Here is a 22076-nt window from a genome sequence, read left to right as displayed (position 1 = left end):
CTGCTGGGTATCTTCCCAAAAGAATTAAAAGAATCATATCACAGTGATGTATGTGCACCCATGTTTATAGCAGCACAGTTCATAATAGCTAAAGCTTGGAAACAGCCCAAGTGCCCATCAACTGGAAACTGGATAAAGAAGATGTGCTATTTTTATAAAATGGAGTATTACTCAGCCATAAAGCATGAGAAACTAGAGACATTTATAGGTAAATGGATGCATATTGAGGGCATACTCTTAAGTGAAATAAATAGGACACACATGTGTAAATATTGAATAGTTTCTCTGGTGTGAGAAACTGAAAGTGTAAATAAGGATTAAAACAATCAAAACGAATAATTGATAATTTGAAATAGGAAGAAAAGATCCAAAGGGGTAGGGGAAGTGGGAGGGGAAGGGGAAAGGAAAGGAGGGAAAGGAAAAATTATGAGAAAAGAAAAAAATGGAAACAAAGTCTATGTAAACAGGGAAGGGTGGAGGGGGTGAAGGGCGCACAGGTAATGGGGAAAAAATAAGAATCAAGATGCATCATGTACAGGTACAAGCACCCAATGAAAAATTTAAACTTACTGTATACCTAAAATATACTAATAAAAGAATTTAAGCAAAAAAATAACAAATAACAAATAATAATCGTATCATTGTCACTTAATTGTTTCTGGGCTGGGGCTCGCTGAGGGTCTAACTTATTAGTGAAGTGTTTTTGTCTAGCATGTACAAAGCTATTCAATGTACAGGGTTGAAAAGTAACAAGAGAAAGCAACCTGGTATGATGAATTCAATATGAGTCAGTTCGGAAGACAGAGAATTTGGAAATTGAGAACCCTGTAGAAAACTACCACCACTGGATACAGAGGATCCTGGGATGTGATGGAACAAGAGACAAGCAAAGATGCAGTTTATATAGTCTTGGACTAGATGGTTCTCAGAGTGCAGCTCCCAGGAGAGTTTAATCAGGATCACCTGGGGATCTCTTGGGAATGAAAATTCTCAGGCCTTATTCCAGACTCACTGAACAGGAAATATTGGGGGTGGCATCCGGCAAACTGTGGTCCACGAAGTATTGTTTTCTAGGTGAGAGAATATTCTTTGAACAGAATGTTTAAGGTTTGGGATTTCTTCCTGACAGCAATGGATATCAGTGAACTGTTTTAAGCAAGTAGAGGACATGAAGTAGGTGTTATTCTATGGTGGAAGAAACAATATTTTCTATCAACATCAATAGCGCTGTTCATCTATTAAAATGATGGAGCTTGTGTCATAGAGACTCCTGGCCTCTAGATCTGCTAAAGACTTCAGTGGACTGGATTTCAGGAAAGTGGGTTTTTTAAAAAGGACAGGATCCTACAGGGCCAACTCTATCGTCAAAAGTTTATTAAGTATATGAGAAATATCTTAAATTTTTGAAAATTAGTAATCCTTTTGTTTGTTCATATAATCAGTTTAGAAAGAATTTTCAGGGCCGGGGATTTAGCTCAGTGGTTCCGCGGCCTGCCTTGCAAGCGCAAGGACCCGAGTTCAATCCCCGGTACCCCCCCCAAAAAGAATTTTCAATTACATGGCATATTTAAACCTCTTGTTCCTCTATGAAAAGATTAACAAATTATTTTATCCAATGACCAATTATTACAATAATCTTAACAGAAAAATTTCCAAGGTGTTACCAAATATCACTGTTTTCCTTCCCTTGGTTCGTTCCTGCTCAGGTCTCCTGTTTTTATTGTGATTTTTCTTCTCATCATCCCATTGTCCAGAAATTTGTATCTATACAAAGATAGAGCACAGCCTCCTCTGGCAAACCCGATGTCCTCCTTTTCTTTTCCTCATTCTCTGGTTATTTACAGCTCTGCCCCTTTTACTGGTTTATGCATTCCTTCTTCAGGCAGAAATTCAGTTACTGGAAACAACACTTGTCCTTTAAAGTTGATGCAGGACATTTACAATCACCAAAGGGCTGATAAATGTGCAGTGTGTATTTCTTTCAAACTATAATGGCTCTTTCTAAAACGCAGAACAGCAACAAATGGGCTCAGGATATTAAAACCACATACAAATATTTTGAGTCCCAAGATGATAACCTCAGGTTTCATTCCTCTCTTTTACTTAAAGCAATTACAGGAAACCTAATTAAATACTAGTGGAACTTTACTAGGTCCACTGCATCCTGTAGTCCAAAAAACTCATGTATGTTTCTACTGACCACAAATCAGAAGCCTTTCAAGAAGCCACAAACCGGCCCTCCTGCTACAGGAGCTATTCATAGTATGAATGTTCTGAATTGTGTGGCCTGGGCTCCCTGTTGGCCTGGAGTGAAGCACACACCAGTTTTTGTCTTCAGCTTCACAGATGCTCCATTCAGGAGGACATGGGCTAATTACAGTTGTGTGCAGTTGTTCGGTCACACAGCCCAAAGTTTACATTCCATTATTTGGTCAGCAACATAAGGACAAGAAAAAACCTCAGCACAAAGTATCTAACCACTTGCAGCTTAGAATTCTCCAGACTCAGCTGCTTTACCCAGGCTCTGAGCCCCACAGTTGCACGCCATCTTTTCATGAACATAGTAAGTTCACTGCCTATGACATTTTGCTCATCAAACCAGTAGTTTGGGTGAAGGTAGGTAATATTTCTCTTTGAAAGTAAAATTTCAAATCTTCTTGAAGTCTTGAGATAGAAAAAACAAGCTTCCTTGAAATTTGAAATGCCATCAGCATTACTTCCAAGGAGGGCTGCTTTGAAGAGCATTTGGGAACTTGAAATTGGTTTCAGGTTATTTAAGGGTGGGGGAAATGCTTCAGTCCACAGGATTTACGCAAATATAAATGTGTAGTTTCCATCACTTCTGATAACATCAAAGATTTCCCATCACTGTGTTTCCTTTAATAGTGGCATCTCAAAGATGCATGCTGTTTGAAGTTTGCAGTGATTTGCTTTTATAATAGAATTCATTGTGGTTGGGAGCCAGAATACAGGAAAGTAATTAGCATGTTATACTAAGATATCTTATAATGAGTATAAGCACATACTTGTTAACAGAGAGTCTCAAATGAACACAAAAATCCAGATGCAAATATAACCTTCTGATGGGATCTTTGTGAGGCCATACATAAAGACGGCAATAAAACCTTGGAAATGACATTTATTCCTCATCTTCCATATAAGTTTAATCTTTTAATAGTGGTCAGGCACCACAAATAATATTTTTTCTAGGATTTTATTGTAAAGTGATTGTAAATATATGATGAATCCCACTACATAATTATTTAAAACAATATCTATATTTCCACAGCAATCATATCTGTAGTAATATCAATGAATAAGTACTTAAAACTGAAAGTCCACTAATGTCACAAATTATGCAAACTTGCAGAAATGTAAATATGGATCAAATATTACCCAGATTTAAGCAGTTTATTTATATAATAAAGCAATCTTGTTTATTAAGTGATAGTTAAGAATTACACATTGTCTTAAAATAGTTTTAAATGTGGTCATCAGTCTGCACTTTCGATGTTCCATGAATATTTCACTAAAAGCCAGCCCAAGCCAGCATTAGACTTAGGTGTTCTGCTTTCCCAAGCTACCTTCCCCCTGCTTCCCAGTGGCTGTATCTTTCCTCTGGCAGAGGAAGATCTGAGACATCATGTTGTGCAGGCCTGGCCATTTGGCTTCCTCCAGCAATCTCCTCTCTGTTGGGAGAAGAACCGCAGATCTCTGCCCAATCTCATTATAGGACATTCACAGTTAGGACGTTAACTGGTGGGAAATGCACAAAGCTGTAGGTAAAGATGTTCTGGAATATATTACAACATTTTATTGAATTACTGTGGTTTCTTCCTTATGCTTTTATTCAGAGCCTAATCCTATTAGTCTTCAGTAATATAATCTAAAATATGAAACATATCAGTTCTAGATGGCTTAATGAAAATTAAATCATAAAATACCTCGTCATTATTTAAAAGGATTTCATACCATAAGAAGCTGATAATTATTTTAGCAACCTATAAGTTTCACTATAATAATCAAAATATGATAACTTGAAAGGTAGGACTTCACAATCAAGTTGAGAAATCATGTTATACAAAGTCACTTGGCAACCTTTAACCTACAGCAGGAAAGGAAGATATTGTAAACATATTATTTATCAACTCTTCTCCAAAATGTTTTCCTGGGATTTTCATTGTAATGCATATAAATACACTATCTAATTTAATGAAAATTATTTTGTGCAATTGGGAATTCAAAATTATTGGTGTATTAGTTTTATTACAAGTATAAATTCATTAAAGTTATATTTACTATCTTTGTGATCAAGATAAATTTAAGAAACAAACAACTTCCAAAGATTGAATCATAAGAAATAGAAAATCTGAATAGGACAATGAGTAAGAAAATTAAGCCAATAATAAAAAAAATCTCCTAAGAAAAGCCTAGACTCTAATGGTTTTAATGGTGAATTTTACCAAATATTTAAAGAAGAACTAATAGCAATCTTTCACATGCTCTTCCAAAAAAGTGAAGAACAGTGTATTTTTTCATATTCATTTTACAAAACCAGCATTATTCTCATACCAAAAGGAGATTACAAGAAAAGTGGGGGCCAATAATCCTGATGAAGACAGATGTAAAAATCCCCAATAAAATACTAGCAAATTGAAACCAACAGCACATTACTGGGATCAATCACCATGATCAAACAGGATTTATTCCAAGGATGAGAGAAATGGTTCAAATGTGATAAATGGTGGTAATAGAATAAAGGGGAAAAACTACATTATCATTTCAATATATAGAAAAATTTTTTGCCAAACTTCAGCATCTTTAATGATAAAAACTCAATTCTACACCTACAATTTATGAGTAGAACGAATGACTTCAATATAATTAAGGCCATTTATTAGAAGCCCATAGCACTGAAAAGGGAAAGTTGAAAGCTTTTCCTTTATGTGTCATGTACATGCACCAACTCCCACTGTGAATGTAATCATTATGTACAGCAAACATGTACTAATTTTAAAAAAGAAGAAAACAGCACCATCAAGCACATCATTTTATGTACTTGTTTGCTGTCTGTCTCTATTCTTGAAAACATAAACTCCACTAAGGCAGGGACTTTGTCTGTCTTGTTCCCTGCTGTATCCCCCCCCCACCAAAAATAGTCTAGCAATAGGTGCTTAATACGTATTTGCTGAGAGAATAAAAAAATAAAGTCTGGAACAAGACTGCTTTTATTCGACATAGTATTGGAAATCTGAGCTAGAGAAATTATGAAAGGGAAAGGAGCAAACAACATTCAAACTGAAAGGGAGGAAGTTACACTGCCCTTGCCTGTAGACCATATGACCTTGTATACAGGAAATTGCAACGACTCCACCAAAGAAACTGCTTGAATTAATAAGCAAATTCGGTGAGTTTGAGGATACAAATCTAACATACAAGAATCAGTAGTGTTTCTATAAACTAAGGGCAGGCAGCAGGAAAAAGAAATCAAGAGAACAAAGTCATTTACAATAGCTACACCAAAAAAGGAAACATAGGAATATACGGGCTAAAGATCTTTACAAGAAAAAACACAAAACATTAATGAAAGGCACTGAAGATGATACAAATTCATGTGCCAGAACTGAAAGTGCTAATATTATTAAAATATCTATAGTACCCAAAGTCAATTTACAGATTCAACACAATCCCCATCAAGTAGTGATGTCATTCTTCACAGAAATAGAAAACGCAATACTGAATTCATATAGAACCAAAAAAGACCCCCAAAGCTCATGAAATCTTAAGAGAACAAATCTGAAGGCATTATGGTACTTGATTTTAAAATCTACTTCAAAGCTCTCATAATCAAAATAGCATAATACTGACATAAAAACAGATTCATGGACCAATGGAAAAGAACAAAAAGCCCAGAAATAAATTCACACATTGGTAGTAGATTATTATTATTTTTTTTGGGGGGGATACCGGGGATGGAACTCGGAGCTGTGCGCGTGCGAGGCAGGCGCTGGAACCACTGAGCTAAATCTCCGGCCCATGTAGTTGATTAATTTTTAACAAAAGTGTCAAAAACATACAATGGGGAGTGAAAAATCTCCTTAATAAATTGTCCTAGAGAAACTGAATTTCTACATGAAAAAAATAAACATAGACGCTTATCTCACACCATATAAAAATCATATACATATATCAACTCAATATGGCAGAAAACTGTAAAATTGTGTAAATAAAATGGGGGTAAGTCCAAAACTTGGTCTGGCCATCAATTTTTTGAATATGTCCCCAAAACCTCAAGCAGTAAGAGCAAAAATAGGAAAACGAGATTACATCAAAGATAAAATCTGCACAGTAAAAAAAAAAAAAATTAAGAGAGTGAAGAGACAATCTACACCTTTGCCCCTTTTCTTCCTATTTCACATTGCCTATTATACATTCAGTCCTTATTTACACTTTCAGTTTCTCACACCAGAGGAACTATTGGGGATTTACACATCTGTGTCCCATTTATTTCACTTAAGAGTATCACCTCAATGTGCATCCACTTAGGGGCAAAGGGGAAGGAAGTGGGAGGGCTAGGGGAAAGGATAGAAAGGAATGGGATTAATATGAGAAAATGGAAAAATAGGAACAAAATCTTTGTAAATAGGGAGGGACTGGAGGGGTTGAAGGGAGGGCTGGGCAACGGTGAAAAATAAGAACCAAGAGAGACTGTGTAAAGGTGAAAATTTCCAATGATGAATGTCATTATATTGTATACCTAAAATATACCAATGATTAGAATGAATAGTCGATAATGTAAACTAGGAAGAAAAGGTCCAAAGGGGTAGGGGTAGTGGGAGGGGCAGGGGAAAGGAAAGAAGGGAAAGGAAAAAATGCTGAGAAATGGAAAAAATGGAAATAAAGTCTTTGTAAATAGGGAAGGGTGGAGGGCGTGAAGGGAGGGCTAGGAATGGGGAAAAAATAAGAACCAAGATGCATTATATAAAGGTACAATTCCCAATGAGAAATGTAATTGTGTTGTATACCTACAAGGTACCAATAAAAGAATTTAATACAAAAAAAAAGAGACAACCTACAGAATAGGAGAAAACACTTGCAAACATACATCTAATAAGGGATTAACATCTAAAAGATATTAGGCACTCAAATATCTCAATCATAAGAAAATAAATAATCTTATTAAAAATGAGCAAAATAATATCTTTGTTTTACCAAAGATGTCTTTGTATATGTTTTTTGTATATGAAAAAATGTTCAACATCAACAATTATGCTAAATGATATACATATAAAAAGATACATCACTTCATAACTATTGAATTGCTATTATCAAAAAGACAAAAGAAAACAAGATGGTGTGGAGAAAAAGGAAGCACTGCACATCTTTGGTGGAAATACAAATTATTACGGACATTATGAGACATAGTGGAAGACTCTCAAAATATTAAAAACCGAATTACCCTGTGATTCAGCAATTCCACTACTAGGTACATCCAAAAGAAATGAAATCAAAATGTCAAAGAGATATTTGCATTTTCTGGTTCACTGCCACATTATTTACCATCCCTAACACATCAACCTGAGTGTCTATTAATGGATGAATGGAAGAAGAGAATGTGAGAATAACACACACACACACACACACACACACACACACACACACGATATTATTCAGCCTTAAAAAAAACAAGGGAAACCTTGTCATTTGTAACACCATGGATGAACATGGAGGAAATTGTGTTACATGAAATAAGGCAGGCACAGAAAGAAGTGAAGTATAAATACTTCATAATCTCACTTACATGTAGAATAGGAAAAGGTCGAACTCATAGAAGCAGAAACTAGAATGGTAGCTGCCAAGGGACTCCAGTCTAATGGCTGTCAGGGATGTACTAGTCAAAGGATACAAAAATGTATTTAAACAGGAAGAATAAATTCAAGAGAACTACTGTATAAAGTAGTGACTATAGTTAACAATAATGTATTGAATATCTGAACATTGCTAAGACAATAGATTCTAATAAATTTTTCTTACCACACAAAGGTAGTAATGTATGCTAATTAGCTTGACTTAACAATTCTACAATGTATACAAATCTGAAAACCTCATGTTATACACCATAACTTTATATAATTTTATTTGAAAATTTACAGTTATATTTAAAATGAATAATTTACTCAATATCATGGCTGGGACTAAACAATTCAAGGAATTTGTTTAGAAACATAGCATACCTAAGTCTTGATTTCTTTATACTGTACCTAAAACTCTATTTCTTTCTATAGTCATCTTTTCTAGTCACTTGGTCCTATTTGCTACTATTGAATGTGTCAGAGAGAGATTTCTATTTGTTATATCTTTGTTTTGTCTAAACAAAGGCATATTTTTCTTCACTAACAAACTCATTTTCTTCACTAATAAACTCATTGGACTATTGAAGAATTTCTAGTGCTTCTAAAAAGTTCTATGATAATGACAAGTAAGTGTAGTTTCACCTCTCAAAACTTGAAACTACTGACTCTAGCAATCACAATATTACTTTCCTCTTTCTTTTATGGGAGTGTCTGGTTTTGGGATTTTGCAGGAGAACTAGAACTCTTATTTTTTATTTGACTTTCCAACTTCCATGATGTTTAGCACTGTGAGTCTGAAGGATGAATGGAATGGTGAGCCTGCAAAGTATTTATATTGTGTATTTATAGTTGTAATGAGCTGACAGAAACCAGTGTGACCAGCACTGACCAGCACTTAATTTCCCCATTGAAGCTGTGCTAAGAAACTTTTCTGAAACCACATTGAAACTTAAAATTCTTTCTCTAATTAGCCTCTGACTTGTGTGTCAATGTTTTCAGACCTAAGAAACAATTTTATAAAAACACAATGGCGATTTGTTTAATTTGGAATGGTGCAAAGCACATAGACTGAATTAACAAATACAGCATTCTTATAAATATGTTTCTTAAAACATCTAACATACGATAGGTATTTGTATGCATACACCAACATTTTTATTTGATAATATAATTTTTACTAAATCTGACTACATGCATTTCTTCACTTCTCTGTTTCATGCATTTCATTAGTAATTTTAATAAAATTTTTGAAGATTCCTGTCAATAAGGGTGGGGCACAGTTCCTGGAATTTTGACTCTATTTTTATGAATTGTAGACCTTACTAGCATTCTTGTCTGGTCATTTAGTAAATATTTGTTGGGAGGGTACTATGTGCCAAGTACTCCCCTGTGTGCTGCAGACACAGTGGTAAGAAGCTGGTGAGGTGTCCTGCAGGTTACGTGCCATCATGGAGATAGCTCCTGAGCACCTGCTTGTGGGTGACAGTTGTTTTCTAGGTAATAATCGAGAATCACTCATAGATCCTTCCTTCAGAGGTTTACTAAGATGGAGATCAAAAATAACTGTGCATGCAAACAGGGACTCTGTCAGAAACACTGATATTTATCAGTACACTGATTGGCAGAAATAATGTGTCCAGCTAATGGATGTTAAGTTGATGGTTTGTACATAGACAGCTATAGCAAAAAGCAAAGTGTTAAATCCCATATGTAAATGCATTTAATTGTAACTCAGAAGAGCAAAGTTATCCACTGTGTGTCTCAGTTAATCTGCATAACAATCATTGGGGATTAGTAGTATGAAGGACATAAAATAGGGCAGGAACAGAGGTCAGAATTTAAACAATAGCTCACATACAAATCTGCACTGAAATTAGCATTTAGATCTGCATTTATTTTAATGTCATTTAAAAATTCTTCTTATTACATTAGTATTCCTCAAACTGTGTCTCAAAAAACGGCTGTGCGGTCAAATATCCTGGGGATTACTGTTTGATACATCCTCCTCTAAGAAACTCAGAACACCCATCTGTATATGGAAATTATTGATTAAAGATTCTGTTACAAAAAGTTTTTGTAATGTGAGTAGCACCATTTAACCCAAGTTTATTAAACTATAGGACCCGGAAGACAGCAGAGACAGTCTTGTGTCATCACGGCTTTCAACAATTTTTGTTTAGCATTCAGCACGTTGATCTATTCAATCAAAATATTCCACAGTTTGGAAAATTCTGAAAACTCCATAAAGAAACCTATAATAAAATATCTTTGGGCAGAGACATCAGGGGAAACAAGGGGAAGTAGAATATTTCAGATAGGCACTGAGGCATGCTTTAAGGTTAAAGATTTAGAGAAAGGTTTTCAGGAACCCCCGCCCCCCGCCCCGCCAATATTACAAAGTCAAAGAGGAGAGAGAAAAAAAATCATGGATCATGTGGTGGCATATGCCTTGAATCCCAGCACTGTGGGAGCCTGAGGCAGAAGGACAGAAAGTTCTAGTCCTACTTGGGCAATTTTGCAAGACTCTGTCTCAAAATAAAACATAGGCTGAGAACACAGCCCAGTGGAAGGTTTTGGGTTAAATCTCGAGGACTGGGAAAAAAAAAATGTGGACCTTTACAGGGAGAACAGTTTACATGGGTTGAGTAAAGAAATAAGACCCGAATCAGGAGAGATCCATGGAGAACTTTGAATGGCAGGAGAGAAGTGTGTTGTTTGGAGTGAAAATTGATGGAATTTGTAAATTGATGGAATGACCTTTTTAAAAGTGACATGCGCTTTAGGGAGATTAATCTGTCTCTACTACTAAATAAGGCTAATGTGACTTGAAGAGAATTTTAATAATTTTAATTTTAATTATTACCACAAAAGCGTTTCAAATCTATTCTTTTTCACCAACTCATGAATCATAAGTGTCAAGAGCAATATTTTTGGTGACCTTCTGAAAACAGTGTCTGACAATGGAAACCAGGTACATATACCCAGAATAATAATTACTCATACTTTGAGCTTTCATTTTGGACTTAGTCCAAATGATCTGAAATGAGCATTCACCTCTGGGTGACTGCCACTTATAATAGTTCACACATTGTATATCCCATTGGGGACAGCTATTTATAAGCAGTGAATTTCATACTCTTAATGAAACTTTTCAATTCAAAATATAAAGGTTTATATTTTAATAAATTCAACTCACCTAGGACATTTATTATTACAACTGTCAGACAGAAAAAATATTCACCTAACACACAGCCACCTAGTGATTTATTTCAATAAGTAAATGAATCCCTGCCTTATTTTCATATTTAAATTTGGCATGCCTTAAATTCATTGCCTTGGTTTCCCTTGTAAAATGAAGTTAAAATATTTGTTGTCTTGCTGGGTTGTGAGAAAAGAAAAGGAATGACAGCTACAAAGTTACTTTAAATCTGTATGACTTTTAAATATATTGTTATTATTTTGAGAGTAATATTATATTCTGTTCACAAAATAATCATTTGCGGTACCAAACAGACTCAGGAGAGGAGCCCCACTGGGTGGATACAACACTGGGCACACACTCAAGGGAGAAAGGCCTGGCTGGTTTTGGAAATTCTCAGTGGGGTCGCTAAGTCAGGTCTAGATGGGGACTTTGATTGCCAGAGTAATGCAGACATAGCTAGGATAGTTAGAAAAGGAATTTGAACACTAAAAACAAGGTCAAGGGACTTGTCTTTAGGTTTCCTGGTCTTTGCAAAATTCCTGCGATTTCGGTAATCCCCAGGTCTCCACTACGTACTGAGGTGTGACAGTGGAGCTACAGGGGTGCCTTGGCTCGTGAACTCAGTTCTCTCCATGATTTGGCTCACAAACTGAGCTGGATGAGAACCGAATCAAATTTCCTCATAAGGTCAACATTGAACCTAACCACTGAATCATGGAAAGAATTGAGTTCATGAACTGCGGTGCCACTGTACCTTGTCCAGGTGGGTAGAAGGATGTAAGCTCTACTTCAGTAACCAAAATGCTTCAACAGTTCTGTTAGAATGTTTATTCACATTCCAATTAAAATGCAAGCTACATCAACGTGGGGAATATTGTCTGTTATATGCTTTGCTAAGGCCTAGAAAAACACCCAGCACATATTGTAGGTATACAATAAATTCTTGTTGAATTAATGGATATTTTCCACAGGACGCTGTTACACACTTTTAAAAAAGACATATTATTATGTGTAATTATATTCTAAAGGAAAAGAAATTTCAGTCCAGATAGCAGTTATATCTTCTTCCCTAGCCAGAAAGATATAAACACAACTTAAACTTTGAACATGCTGGCCATTCACATCAAAAATGTAGAAAACAAGTAGAATTATTATGTCTTTTAGAGTCTCTAAGAATATCTATAGTTGCTGAGTAAATACAGGTCAAATAACCAATCAAATTATTCTTTTTTATTTTTAAAAGAACAATAATATTTAAGAGTGATTCATTTATGTACAACAATAAGGAAAAAATTTAACTTGTGGAATTCCGAGTGGAGAAAAAAATTAGCATTTCATATTTTCAAATCAGAGCATGTATCCTGAATTTCTGCTGAAACACTGACTTTCAAATAACTTTATATAGGGATTGAGAAATAAGTATATGGTCTGGCATTTCCAAAATATTTCAATATATCCTCAGATCCTTGCCTCAAATCACTCCTTTGGTATTCCAGAGGGAAATATAGATGATTTAATAAAAATAATACAACCAAGGATATTGCATTTTTAAACTTTTTTCTTTTCTTTTTTAATAAAGAAAATAACTTTTTGCTTTTCTGCTGATTCTGTTATGTATACTTACATTTTTAATTTTTCATATGCTTAGTTTTTGACAAACATAAGGCTTGGGGTAGTATTTCAGGAGACAATACTGCTATAGATAGGCAAGCCAACCTTTCTTTCAATACTCCTGACAATCGTTTTAATGGGAAGTAAGATCTTTGGAAAAGGATCTGGTTAAAATTCTGGTCCTTCCATGAAGTAAATGTGCAATCTTGGAAAAGTTTCTTTACCTTACTTAATCTCACTTTCCTCAACAGAATAATAGAACATAAATTCCTGAACCAATAGGTTGGTGTCAGGAGTCAGTGAGGTAATAGGTGTAAAATTCTCAGCAGGGTAAGCCTACAATATGAGTTAGCTAATACAGTTTTAGAAGCTGGAAGAGGTTATGCAGTGTGCGTCCTAAAGAACTTCCTTAACTTTTCAATACCTCAAGAAGTCTCCAGGCAGCTGTTCCACAGCAGCTTTCTTGGTGATCTACCATCTCAGCCATGGCTTCCAGTCTCCAAGAGAGAAGAGAGAGCTTGCAATTGCTCTTCACACTCAGGAGTGGTGGCCTAACTTTCACACCCAGCCCACTGGCAAGAAAAGGACTGCTGTACCCAGAGGAAACTCAAGGGGCCTGAGAATTGCCATCCTGCGTGCCCAGACAGAGAGGAGAATTGGATGTGGGTGAGTATTAGAAGTTCTATTACAATATAACTGAAGTTTCTTAAAGAGGGAAGATAAGGAATTTACTTCTGAAGAAATTGCAATGACATTGAAATATTAATAGTCATCAAATCAAAATGTAATTTGGATTATTGTTTTCTACACTAAGAAGACTTTACTGACCAAAAGAACTAGAACATTAGAATAAAAGGAAAAAATCCTAATTTTTGGCCCTGAGTGGGCTACTGCCATCAGTAACCTTGGGCAGGACACTAAATTTCTCATTTCCTTAAAAAAATTTTTAAAACTGACAAAAATAGTTTGTCTTTTCTCAGTATGCTTCACAGGACTGAGATGAGATCACAAGACACATTGAAAAGAAATTGTGTCTATAGACAGACTATATAGCAGACTGCCAGCTCCTTACATCTTCCCATGAACACAACTAGACCACATTTATAGCTTGTGTGCTTTCAGATGTGGCCACAAGGCAATCCACATCAACAGAATGTCAGTGGAAGGCACATGTACCTTTCTTGACCAAGCTTTTGGGGAAGCTGGAAGGTCTCCCCTTGCATTTTTCCCCTTCGACTGACTGGTTGCAAAAACATAAGATCTGAGAGGATGGTAGAGCCAGAAATTAGAAAGAACCTAAGTCCATGGCTGATGAAAGGAGGCAGCACTGCCCCATGTCAGGGCACCTTGCTGGAACTGTTATGGAAGCAGGTGCACCATGCTCTGCCACTGTTTCCATTCTACCTGAGGCTGCCAGGTGCCTAGATGTTACTGCAGTTTTGCATGAAACAGAAGTGATGCCAGTTGTCATATGTTTGGCAGGTAGTAGGTTTTCAACAAATGCCTACTGGGTAAAAGGATAAAGAAAACAGTTATAACTTGCACAATACTTTGCTGGGATTTTTTTGACCATGTTTCAATGTATAGCTTCAAATTATCATCATTTTGTTGCATAGAGAAGAATTTGAAATAATTCTGAGGGTCTTCAAATATCTAAATCTTCAATTCTAACATTATGCCCAAAATGTTATAAAATTCAGAGGAACTTAGTGCTACATAAGAAAGTATTATTTTCAAAATGTTATATTTACAATATTTTCAAAATATTATTGCAAACATAAATGAATAAATTGATGGGAAATACTAGATCATAGCGTTTAATAACCATGATCATTTTTTTCATTCAAACACACTTTGATGATTTTGCAAGAGATTAATGAGCTTAAGCCTGAAGCAACACAAAAGTGATAATCAGATTCAAATATTGTTAGTAACCTGTAAAGTCTTCATGTCCATTCTACTCTAGTATCACAAAGTAAAAGAAAAAAAGTGCTTCTCACATGACTCCAATTTCCTGAGGTATTTATGTAACTGTATAATATTACGAGTTTAACAAACAGCCTTAATCATATGCCTGTTCATATCTCCAGGCAAAGTTTGGTTCTCTTTCCTTTCCTTAACAAATGTATTCTCTCCAAAAGACACACACTCTAGTGGAGCAAAAATTTCCATGGGAAGAATTTGAAGGCAAATTATTTAGTATGTGCAGTTAGAGTCATAAGGTACAGAATCACAGTAAATAATGCTGTGTAGTGACACTAAAATAGTGAAGATATTGACATTTTCACGATTAGCTATGTTTTTAGTAAAGAGAAATTAATAGGTAGGAATTTTGAGTCTAAAGAATACATACAACATGCTGACAACAAAACTCGGTTTCAGCATAAACCGGATCTGTAACACAGACATGATACACAGGCGCCTGGCATCTCTGTGTACATTTATATGCACATTATTCATCTAGTGCTCTCTTCTCCCTTACAAGTTGGGATGCACTTACTTCAGATCCTATTTGAAACTTATTTAGCTACATTTCTGTCAGACTCCACTTGTTTATGCATTGCTGAATAAACCAGTGGTTAATAAATGTCCGTGGAAAATATGTTTAGAGGTAAATAATGAACAGCTGTGACGAACTATGCATTCTTGCTCTCAGTATCCTAAAGACAGTTTCACTAAATAAATAAATAAATAAGGTATGAAAAAGATGGGAAATAATCATAGAGCAATCATGTAAAAGGAGGGCGGTTTATTACTTTTGAACAGATATGTGATAGATCAAAAAATGTTTTCCTAACTGTTCAAAGTCTTCTGCAAAGGAAATAGCAAATGAAGGTGGAGAGTCAGCCTTTCCCCCAGAGGTACTTTTTGTCCCAGCTCCATGGGCCTGAGATTCGGCCCACCCTACAGCATGTGAAACTTTAGGACTCCAACTCCAATCCCACCAGGCTGCCTGTGGGGGCTGCTGGGTCTGACCAGGGACACACTTCTGCTTTGCAGCAGGATGTTCTGATGAGCAAACTGAGAGAACAGTAGAGGTGAGAAGACAGATCCAGTGCAGATAAAAATATGTTCACCTTGAAAAATACAAACAAGACCTTTAGGTAATAATGTGTGGAGCATATCTATTGAAAGATGAGAAGAATATAACTGCTTCTTTTGTGTTGATGATTTTCACACTCTCTGTTAAGATTCTACTGCAACTTCATTCTATCATCCAGTATTTGTACAAGTCCTACATCTAAACTACAGAAGCTAACAAAATATGGATTTATGTCCCTTACACATATCTTATAAATGTCAGTCCATCCCCTCTCAGAGCTTCTTGCTATTCAGCAGGTTTTCAGTTGTTTTAAAAATCTATCGTGCAGGTGATCTTTTAGCAATACTTGGAAGCATCACGCTATTAAAAGTGAAGAGGGATTTGGGGTCCTAAGAAGAGAAATAATGATGGTGAATGGCTATTATCCCATATGTTCCTGACAGAAAGCTCATTGCTTTAAAAGTACAATACATATGCCAAAGTAAGAAAAAAGCACAAATAAAATTTAGAAGGTAAAAGGGACCACATAAAATCTTGCCAAAGGTTCATGGTTTACATAAAGCTGCAGTTGGGACTTCACAAAGGAAATCTCTGCACCTTTTATTTCTGGTTCAGAGGCTTTACATGCTCTTTCTAATGATCTGGGCCTCAGCACTGGCTAATGTCTCCCAGTCCCCAGCTTAGCGCTCATGCAAAATTGAAGCACTTTGGAGACAGTTTAGTAGCTGCAGATGAATCTCAATGTGCAGGAAAAGGCATAATGGCTGTTTCCCACTTACTAGGAGAAGCTGAGGAAATCAGGGGGAAAATCTATTGAACTTAAGCCATCTGGGAAGCTGAGAGAGTGGCTGCATTAACAATGTGTTTACATTCCCATTGTGTTGCTAGGCCAAGCAAAAAAAAAAAAAAGTGTACGCGTGTGTGTGCACGTGCTCTGTGGTGTTGTACTGGCTCTTCTGGCTCTTCGGCTTTGGCTTTGGTAACTGTATGAGAAATATGGCATGAGAGTTCTCAGGTCTCCATGCCATGACAGGGCTCTTCCATTGCTGGTTGGCAGAGTGGTGCTGGCAGGAGGAAAATGAGCGATACACAGAGCTTTTCCTGTCTCTGGCTCAGAGAGCAACACAACAGATTGGGAGAGGCTTCAGGAACACCAGGGAATGCTTTTGCTGGCTGCTACATTTATAGTTAACTTAGAACTGCTTACCAGATGAGCAAAAGAAGCCAGGGAAATGCCTGTTGTTTTAACCATCCCTATTCACTGTCTATGTTGTTCCTTCCTTACTACACTGTCCTACCAAGTGACTTCGGTGAGAGGTACAGTACTTTGTGACTGCAGGGGGTAAAGGCTGCCCCCACCAGCAAAAGACATGTTCATGTCTGAATACCTAGGGCTCCTGTTACCCTGTTTGGCAAAAAGGTTTTGCAAAAGTCAACAAGTTTGCAAAACTGAAGAGACAGAGAAAGAAAGGAGGAAGGGGAGGCAAAGAGGAAGAACAATTAAGGTATGTTATGTACATGTACCAGCTCTCTGCCATTAGGGCAATCATTATGTGCTGCAAACATGCACCCATAGAGAAAGAAGTGACCGTGAGGAGAAGGTGGACGCGGAGGTTTCCTTGAGGCTGGGGCAGACACCAGAGCTGGAAGAGCCAGGGTCAGAGTCCTTGGCCACAGGGAGCGTGGCTCAGTTGGATTCCAGGCTTCCAGCCTCCAGAACTGTGAGGAAATACAATTCTATTGTCTGAAGCCACCAAATCTGTGCCAATTTATTGCAATGGGCCTATGAGGTGGGTATGGTAGCCAAGGCCATTTAGTGTCTATCTGCACCTTGAAAAGAGTGGCCTCAAGAATCAGGCAGAGCATACAGATGTGAGGAAAAGCTGTCTGCTCCGAGGTGTCTTCTGGTATCACAGATGACCCCTCAGTGGTCACGGGGAGCCAGCATCTTAGACACCAAGGTCATTTCACTCAGAGGGCATAGCTGACCAAGACTATCTGGGCTGTGGCCATGCAAAGAGGAAAGTCATTCATTTGCTGCCACTCCTAGAATTGCCTTGGACAGAATGGTCCCCAGGGTTTTTCCAGCTAAACTTTAATTTGCTCAAGCTGAGTTCTCCCCGCTTTCCTCAGGAGGCTGTTCTCTCTCAGTCTTTGCAGTTTAATAGGCAGAGACAAGCAACAGGATATTGCAGAGAGCAGGGGCTCTATCCTATGTAACTCTATACCACAGAACTGCCAGGGTGGCTGGCTAATTTCTTTACTCTCAGGAAGAGGAAAACGTAAGCCAATGGTAAAGCATGGGTTTTCTTCTTGCTTCTCCCTGCAGACTGGTGTCTCCTTCAGCACAGTCATCAGACCTTGGTTGTCTCCACTTACAGCACCAAACCAAGTATCTGGAACATAGCTCTGTAACAGAAAATCTATGTAGTGCCTTTATGCCATACTTTTACAACAAATAGAGTCTCTCTCCTGCTCTGGTTTTCAAGGCTGGTTGTACATTAGCACCAGAGAATTTAAAACAAAAAACAAATTGATAAAGGAAAAGCTATGCTTTGTGCCCCATTAAATCATTATCTTTAGGGCTGGGCCAGGACATAGGTGTCTGTAAACAGCAGCCCTGGTGATTGTCAAGTGCAGCTGGGGTTGACAGTTCCTGCCCTAATAGCTCCGTGTTGCACTTGCCTTCGTGTTCTGGGAAATTTCTTTCAAAGCAGATTTTTATAATCAGGTTAAACCTTTGATGAAATTAGGAATGAGTCCAAGACTTCTCTAATCTGAATTGTTTTTCATTGGTAGATATTATACTTCCTACATGCTGTACTTACTTTTTTTTGCCAAATACCCTGATAATGGTGAATGTAGCTCTCATGTTGTGCATGCTAGTTTTGTAACTTCAAATGTACTTTTCAGAGGATCTAGCAAGAGCAGAGTTTTCAACTGGCATCCTGAGAGGGGTCTGAGAATCCTTAAGAGCTTTTTTGGAGGTTCTAACAGGGGAGCACAGCTGCTTGTATGACCCTGAGAAAACAGTCCTGCTCTATTGGGGTGGTCCTCTTCCACGGAGCGTGAAGCTTCAGAAGAGAGGCACATGGAGTGAGAGGGAGGAAGGGGACACCCGCCTAGCCAGCCAGATCAGCCAAACCAACCCTGGCGATCTATGGGGTGGCAGATGTCGCAACCAGATCGCCCTCACATCTGCGGTCTGAGGACCCTAGTCTAAAGGATGAGTGAGGATGGATGCTATGTTGCAAAGAAGAAAGGATCAGGGCTAGGTTAGTCCTCTCTGCTCAACCTTTAGCATTACATTTTTCATTGGTTATGGAATTTTAAAACTCAAACAATTTTCTATTATGTCTTTAAAGGTATCAAAAAAATCTTAGGTAAGTAGACAGAAAGCAGCACTAGGATGTCGAGCAAATTATTGAGAAAAATAGTAGGTACTACAATTTAGTGATACTGAAATTCAAATGGAATGGATAACAATTTGTGACATCACAGAATATAAAAGAATATCCTGGGTCATGATCTCAAAAACTATCATCCATGTTTGTTTATATGTAGCACAAAATGTTCAGGTATCAAAAAAGAATATTTAAATTTGGGGAGAAAAGCTAAACTCTTTAGGCTAGCCCTGTCTTTTAAGCTGAAATTGTTCCTTAAGGCTTCCTTAAGCATGATGCTCAATATTTCATATTGGAGTCCAAAATTCTGTTAAATATGTCCTTTCTTATGATAATAAAGTACAAGAGATGCTCCATAAACTCTAATAATTTATCCAAGGGTTGATTAAAAAAATACATTACAGCATTAACAACTGTGCAATTGTCTCTTTGAAGTGGGCATTTCACAACTCTCAGCCACAGCATATGCCTGGTTGCTGGGCACAGGGCAAAATTGCCATAGCAACACAATCACTAGTGCTGCTCTGAAATGCCCTGTTTGTGTAGCAAGTGATCTAGATGAAGAATGTCCTTGGACACCTGCCTCTTATTGTAGCTTTTGTGTGGGCCTGGGGGTGGGCAGGACTTGGTTTTCTCTTTTTCTGAATTTGAGGAAACACACACATACACACGAATATGTACGTATTCACATATCTACTTATATGAATATGCTTTTCGTTATTACTTATATGTTACTACTTACATGCATATTGTTATTAATCAATGCTTTCATCTTAGCTATGAGAAAAAAAGAGGAGTAATGTATTACAAATAACCTTGCCCTAAGCGTTAATTGGAAGGGGAGGATTCTTTTGTGTTCATCACATTAAAACTGTCACTGTGTATAATTTTAGAAAGTTTGTTTTCCCTTAATAAAACACAACTTGCTAAAATTGCATTGCAAGGTATAAAATTTTCTTTCTTATATTTTACAATCATGTTCTAGATCACATCTGTTGAATGCATGCATTAAAATTTTCTACACAGTATATAATTAAAACTGTACCCCATAAGATATAAATTACATACTCTATAGGTATGGTCTAGTAAGGGTGTTTTGGCACATGTGTAAGTTTTTTAAATATAGATATTAGCAAATATTGGAATTACCAAAAATGAATAAACAAAAAGTAAAGATTTTGTAACAATAAATTGGAAGATAAAAAAATCCAAGTGTAGAACCTAAAAAATTCAAGAATTCAATTGTTTGTAAGTTAGGACAAGAACAGAAATTTATAAACCAGGTCTATATACAGCAGGTTAGCCCAAACCCATCTGCTGGCAGCATTCCATCTTTGTATTTTCAGAGAAGAAATAGAAGCAGCAACTAAAATCCAAGTTTTAGAGCTCTGACCCAACTATGTATGCCCACTGCAGCTGAGATTATATGGGCCACATTAATGTAGGTGGTTAAAGACTTAAAGTCAGTGTGAAATAAGCATGACTCAATTGTGAATGCCAACAAACAGAATAAGGAAAAACACGTAATTCAGGATAATTGATATTCTGTTATAACTCTATGGCAACTACTCTCTTGAGAAGTATCAGATTGGCTCGGTGAAAGAGGCTTCATGTATTACATGGATCCTTATCAATTTTCTACTTTCATTTACTCAGCCCTGAGGCCTGCCTGATACTGAGAGAAAAAGTGTTAGCTTCTGCTATTGAAATAAGTTCCTCTGAGAAGGAAATCAAATAAATAATTGACTTATATTCCAGAATTATTCACCTTCACTGGCAGACAACTATATTAAGAGGGAAGCCTCCATACTTGCAAAGGCAAAACACTCACTGGCTCAAATAAGAAATTATGGAATGAAGTCAAACAGAGTCTCCAAATGGTAAGCATCATTTACTAAAATTTAAACAAAACCCACATAACTTCCTTTTGAAAATGTTCACTCTGCTAATGAGAGCTGAGCTTAAGATGATTATGTTACATGGAGAATAACAAATGGTATGATGTGTATACTAAATGTGAAAAATAACTCTTCTTACAGAAGATTAACCTATCTTTATGAATTCCCCAAGTTACCTACCTATTCACAAAATTTTCCAAATAAACTGTCCATCGGTACATCTCACCAAATTTCAATTACTCAAATTCAGTAGGATGAGTAGCTATATTTTCACAAAACAATTTTTCACTGATCATTTCCTGGACTTAATGCCTTATATTATAGAGTTCAGAAAAGAGAAAGCTTTACAAAATATGAACCATACTATGTTATTCTATTTTAGTTGAAGAGATAAAGGTTATATATACATATATATATATGTATATAACTCATAAGTTGTATCATGCAGGCTTATAAGAAATGATTTTTGCATCTCAAAATGGTTGAATATTGATACTCTCATATTGATTAACCCAATAAGATGTTATGGTTTGTGTCTAGATGTCCCCCCCAAAGCCTCATGTGGTCAAAGCCTGTTTTGGAGGTGGCTGAATCTAGAGTGTGTAGGCCTGAGAGCGCTAGGATTAAGGGGATGAGTGCTACCCGCCCTAAGTAGCTGAATAAGATAAAAGGGGCAGGGAGCGGTCTCTTGTTGCTTTTTCTGCCTTCCGCTGCCAGGAACTGTGACCTCTCTGCCAACCTGCTGTGGAGCCAGCTGATTATGGACTGAAACCTCTAAGAACTGTAAGTCAAATAAATTTTTTCCCCTTTAACTTTGGGTGTTGGATATTTTGTCTTAGCAAGGAAAGAAAAGTAACTAACACAACAGATACATAATTAACATATATAGGTGTAATCAAATAAAAGAAACAAGGAAATGCTTAGTTATGACTTGAGGTTTTATAGAAAGATTCATCTACAACACTGCATTTGAGCTATTCCTTTAGGAATGTTATCTAAGTCCACTGAAAAGACAGTTTTGTGTTATTATCTATTTGTTTCTTCTTTATAAGAATATTTTTGGTC

General features: G+C 36.7%; 1 protein-coding gene across 3 annotated transcripts in view; it reads right to left on the bottom strand.

Moving 5' to 3' along the window:
- The window catches only part of Unc5c (unc-5 netrin receptor C), a 385500-nt gene that overhangs the window by 129133 nt on the left and 234291 nt on the right, over positions 1-22076 (bottom strand). The window contains exon 2 of one of the 3 annotated variants that reach the window (XM_087215813.1): positions 7802-7891. The exons of the other annotated variants lie outside the window; for them this stretch is intronic. Coding sequence (XP_087071939.1) covers positions 7802-7829 — 28 coding nt within the window. The 5' untranslated portion in view covers positions 7830-7891. The remainder of the gene's footprint in view (positions 1-7801; positions 7892-22076) is intronic. 3 annotated transcript variants of the gene reach the window in all.

Source organism: Heterocephalus glaber, unplaced genomic scaffold (genome assembly GCF_053883595.1).
Source record: "Heterocephalus glaber isolate CG9 unplaced genomic scaffold, H.glaber_assembly_v1.0 deba00001454, whole genome shotgun sequence".
Classification (NCBI taxonomy): domain Eukaryota; kingdom Metazoa; phylum Chordata; class Mammalia; order Rodentia; family Bathyergidae; genus Heterocephalus; species Heterocephalus glaber.
Note: the sequence above shows the minus strand (reverse complement) of the source record. Positions and strands in the feature narration are given on the sequence as shown.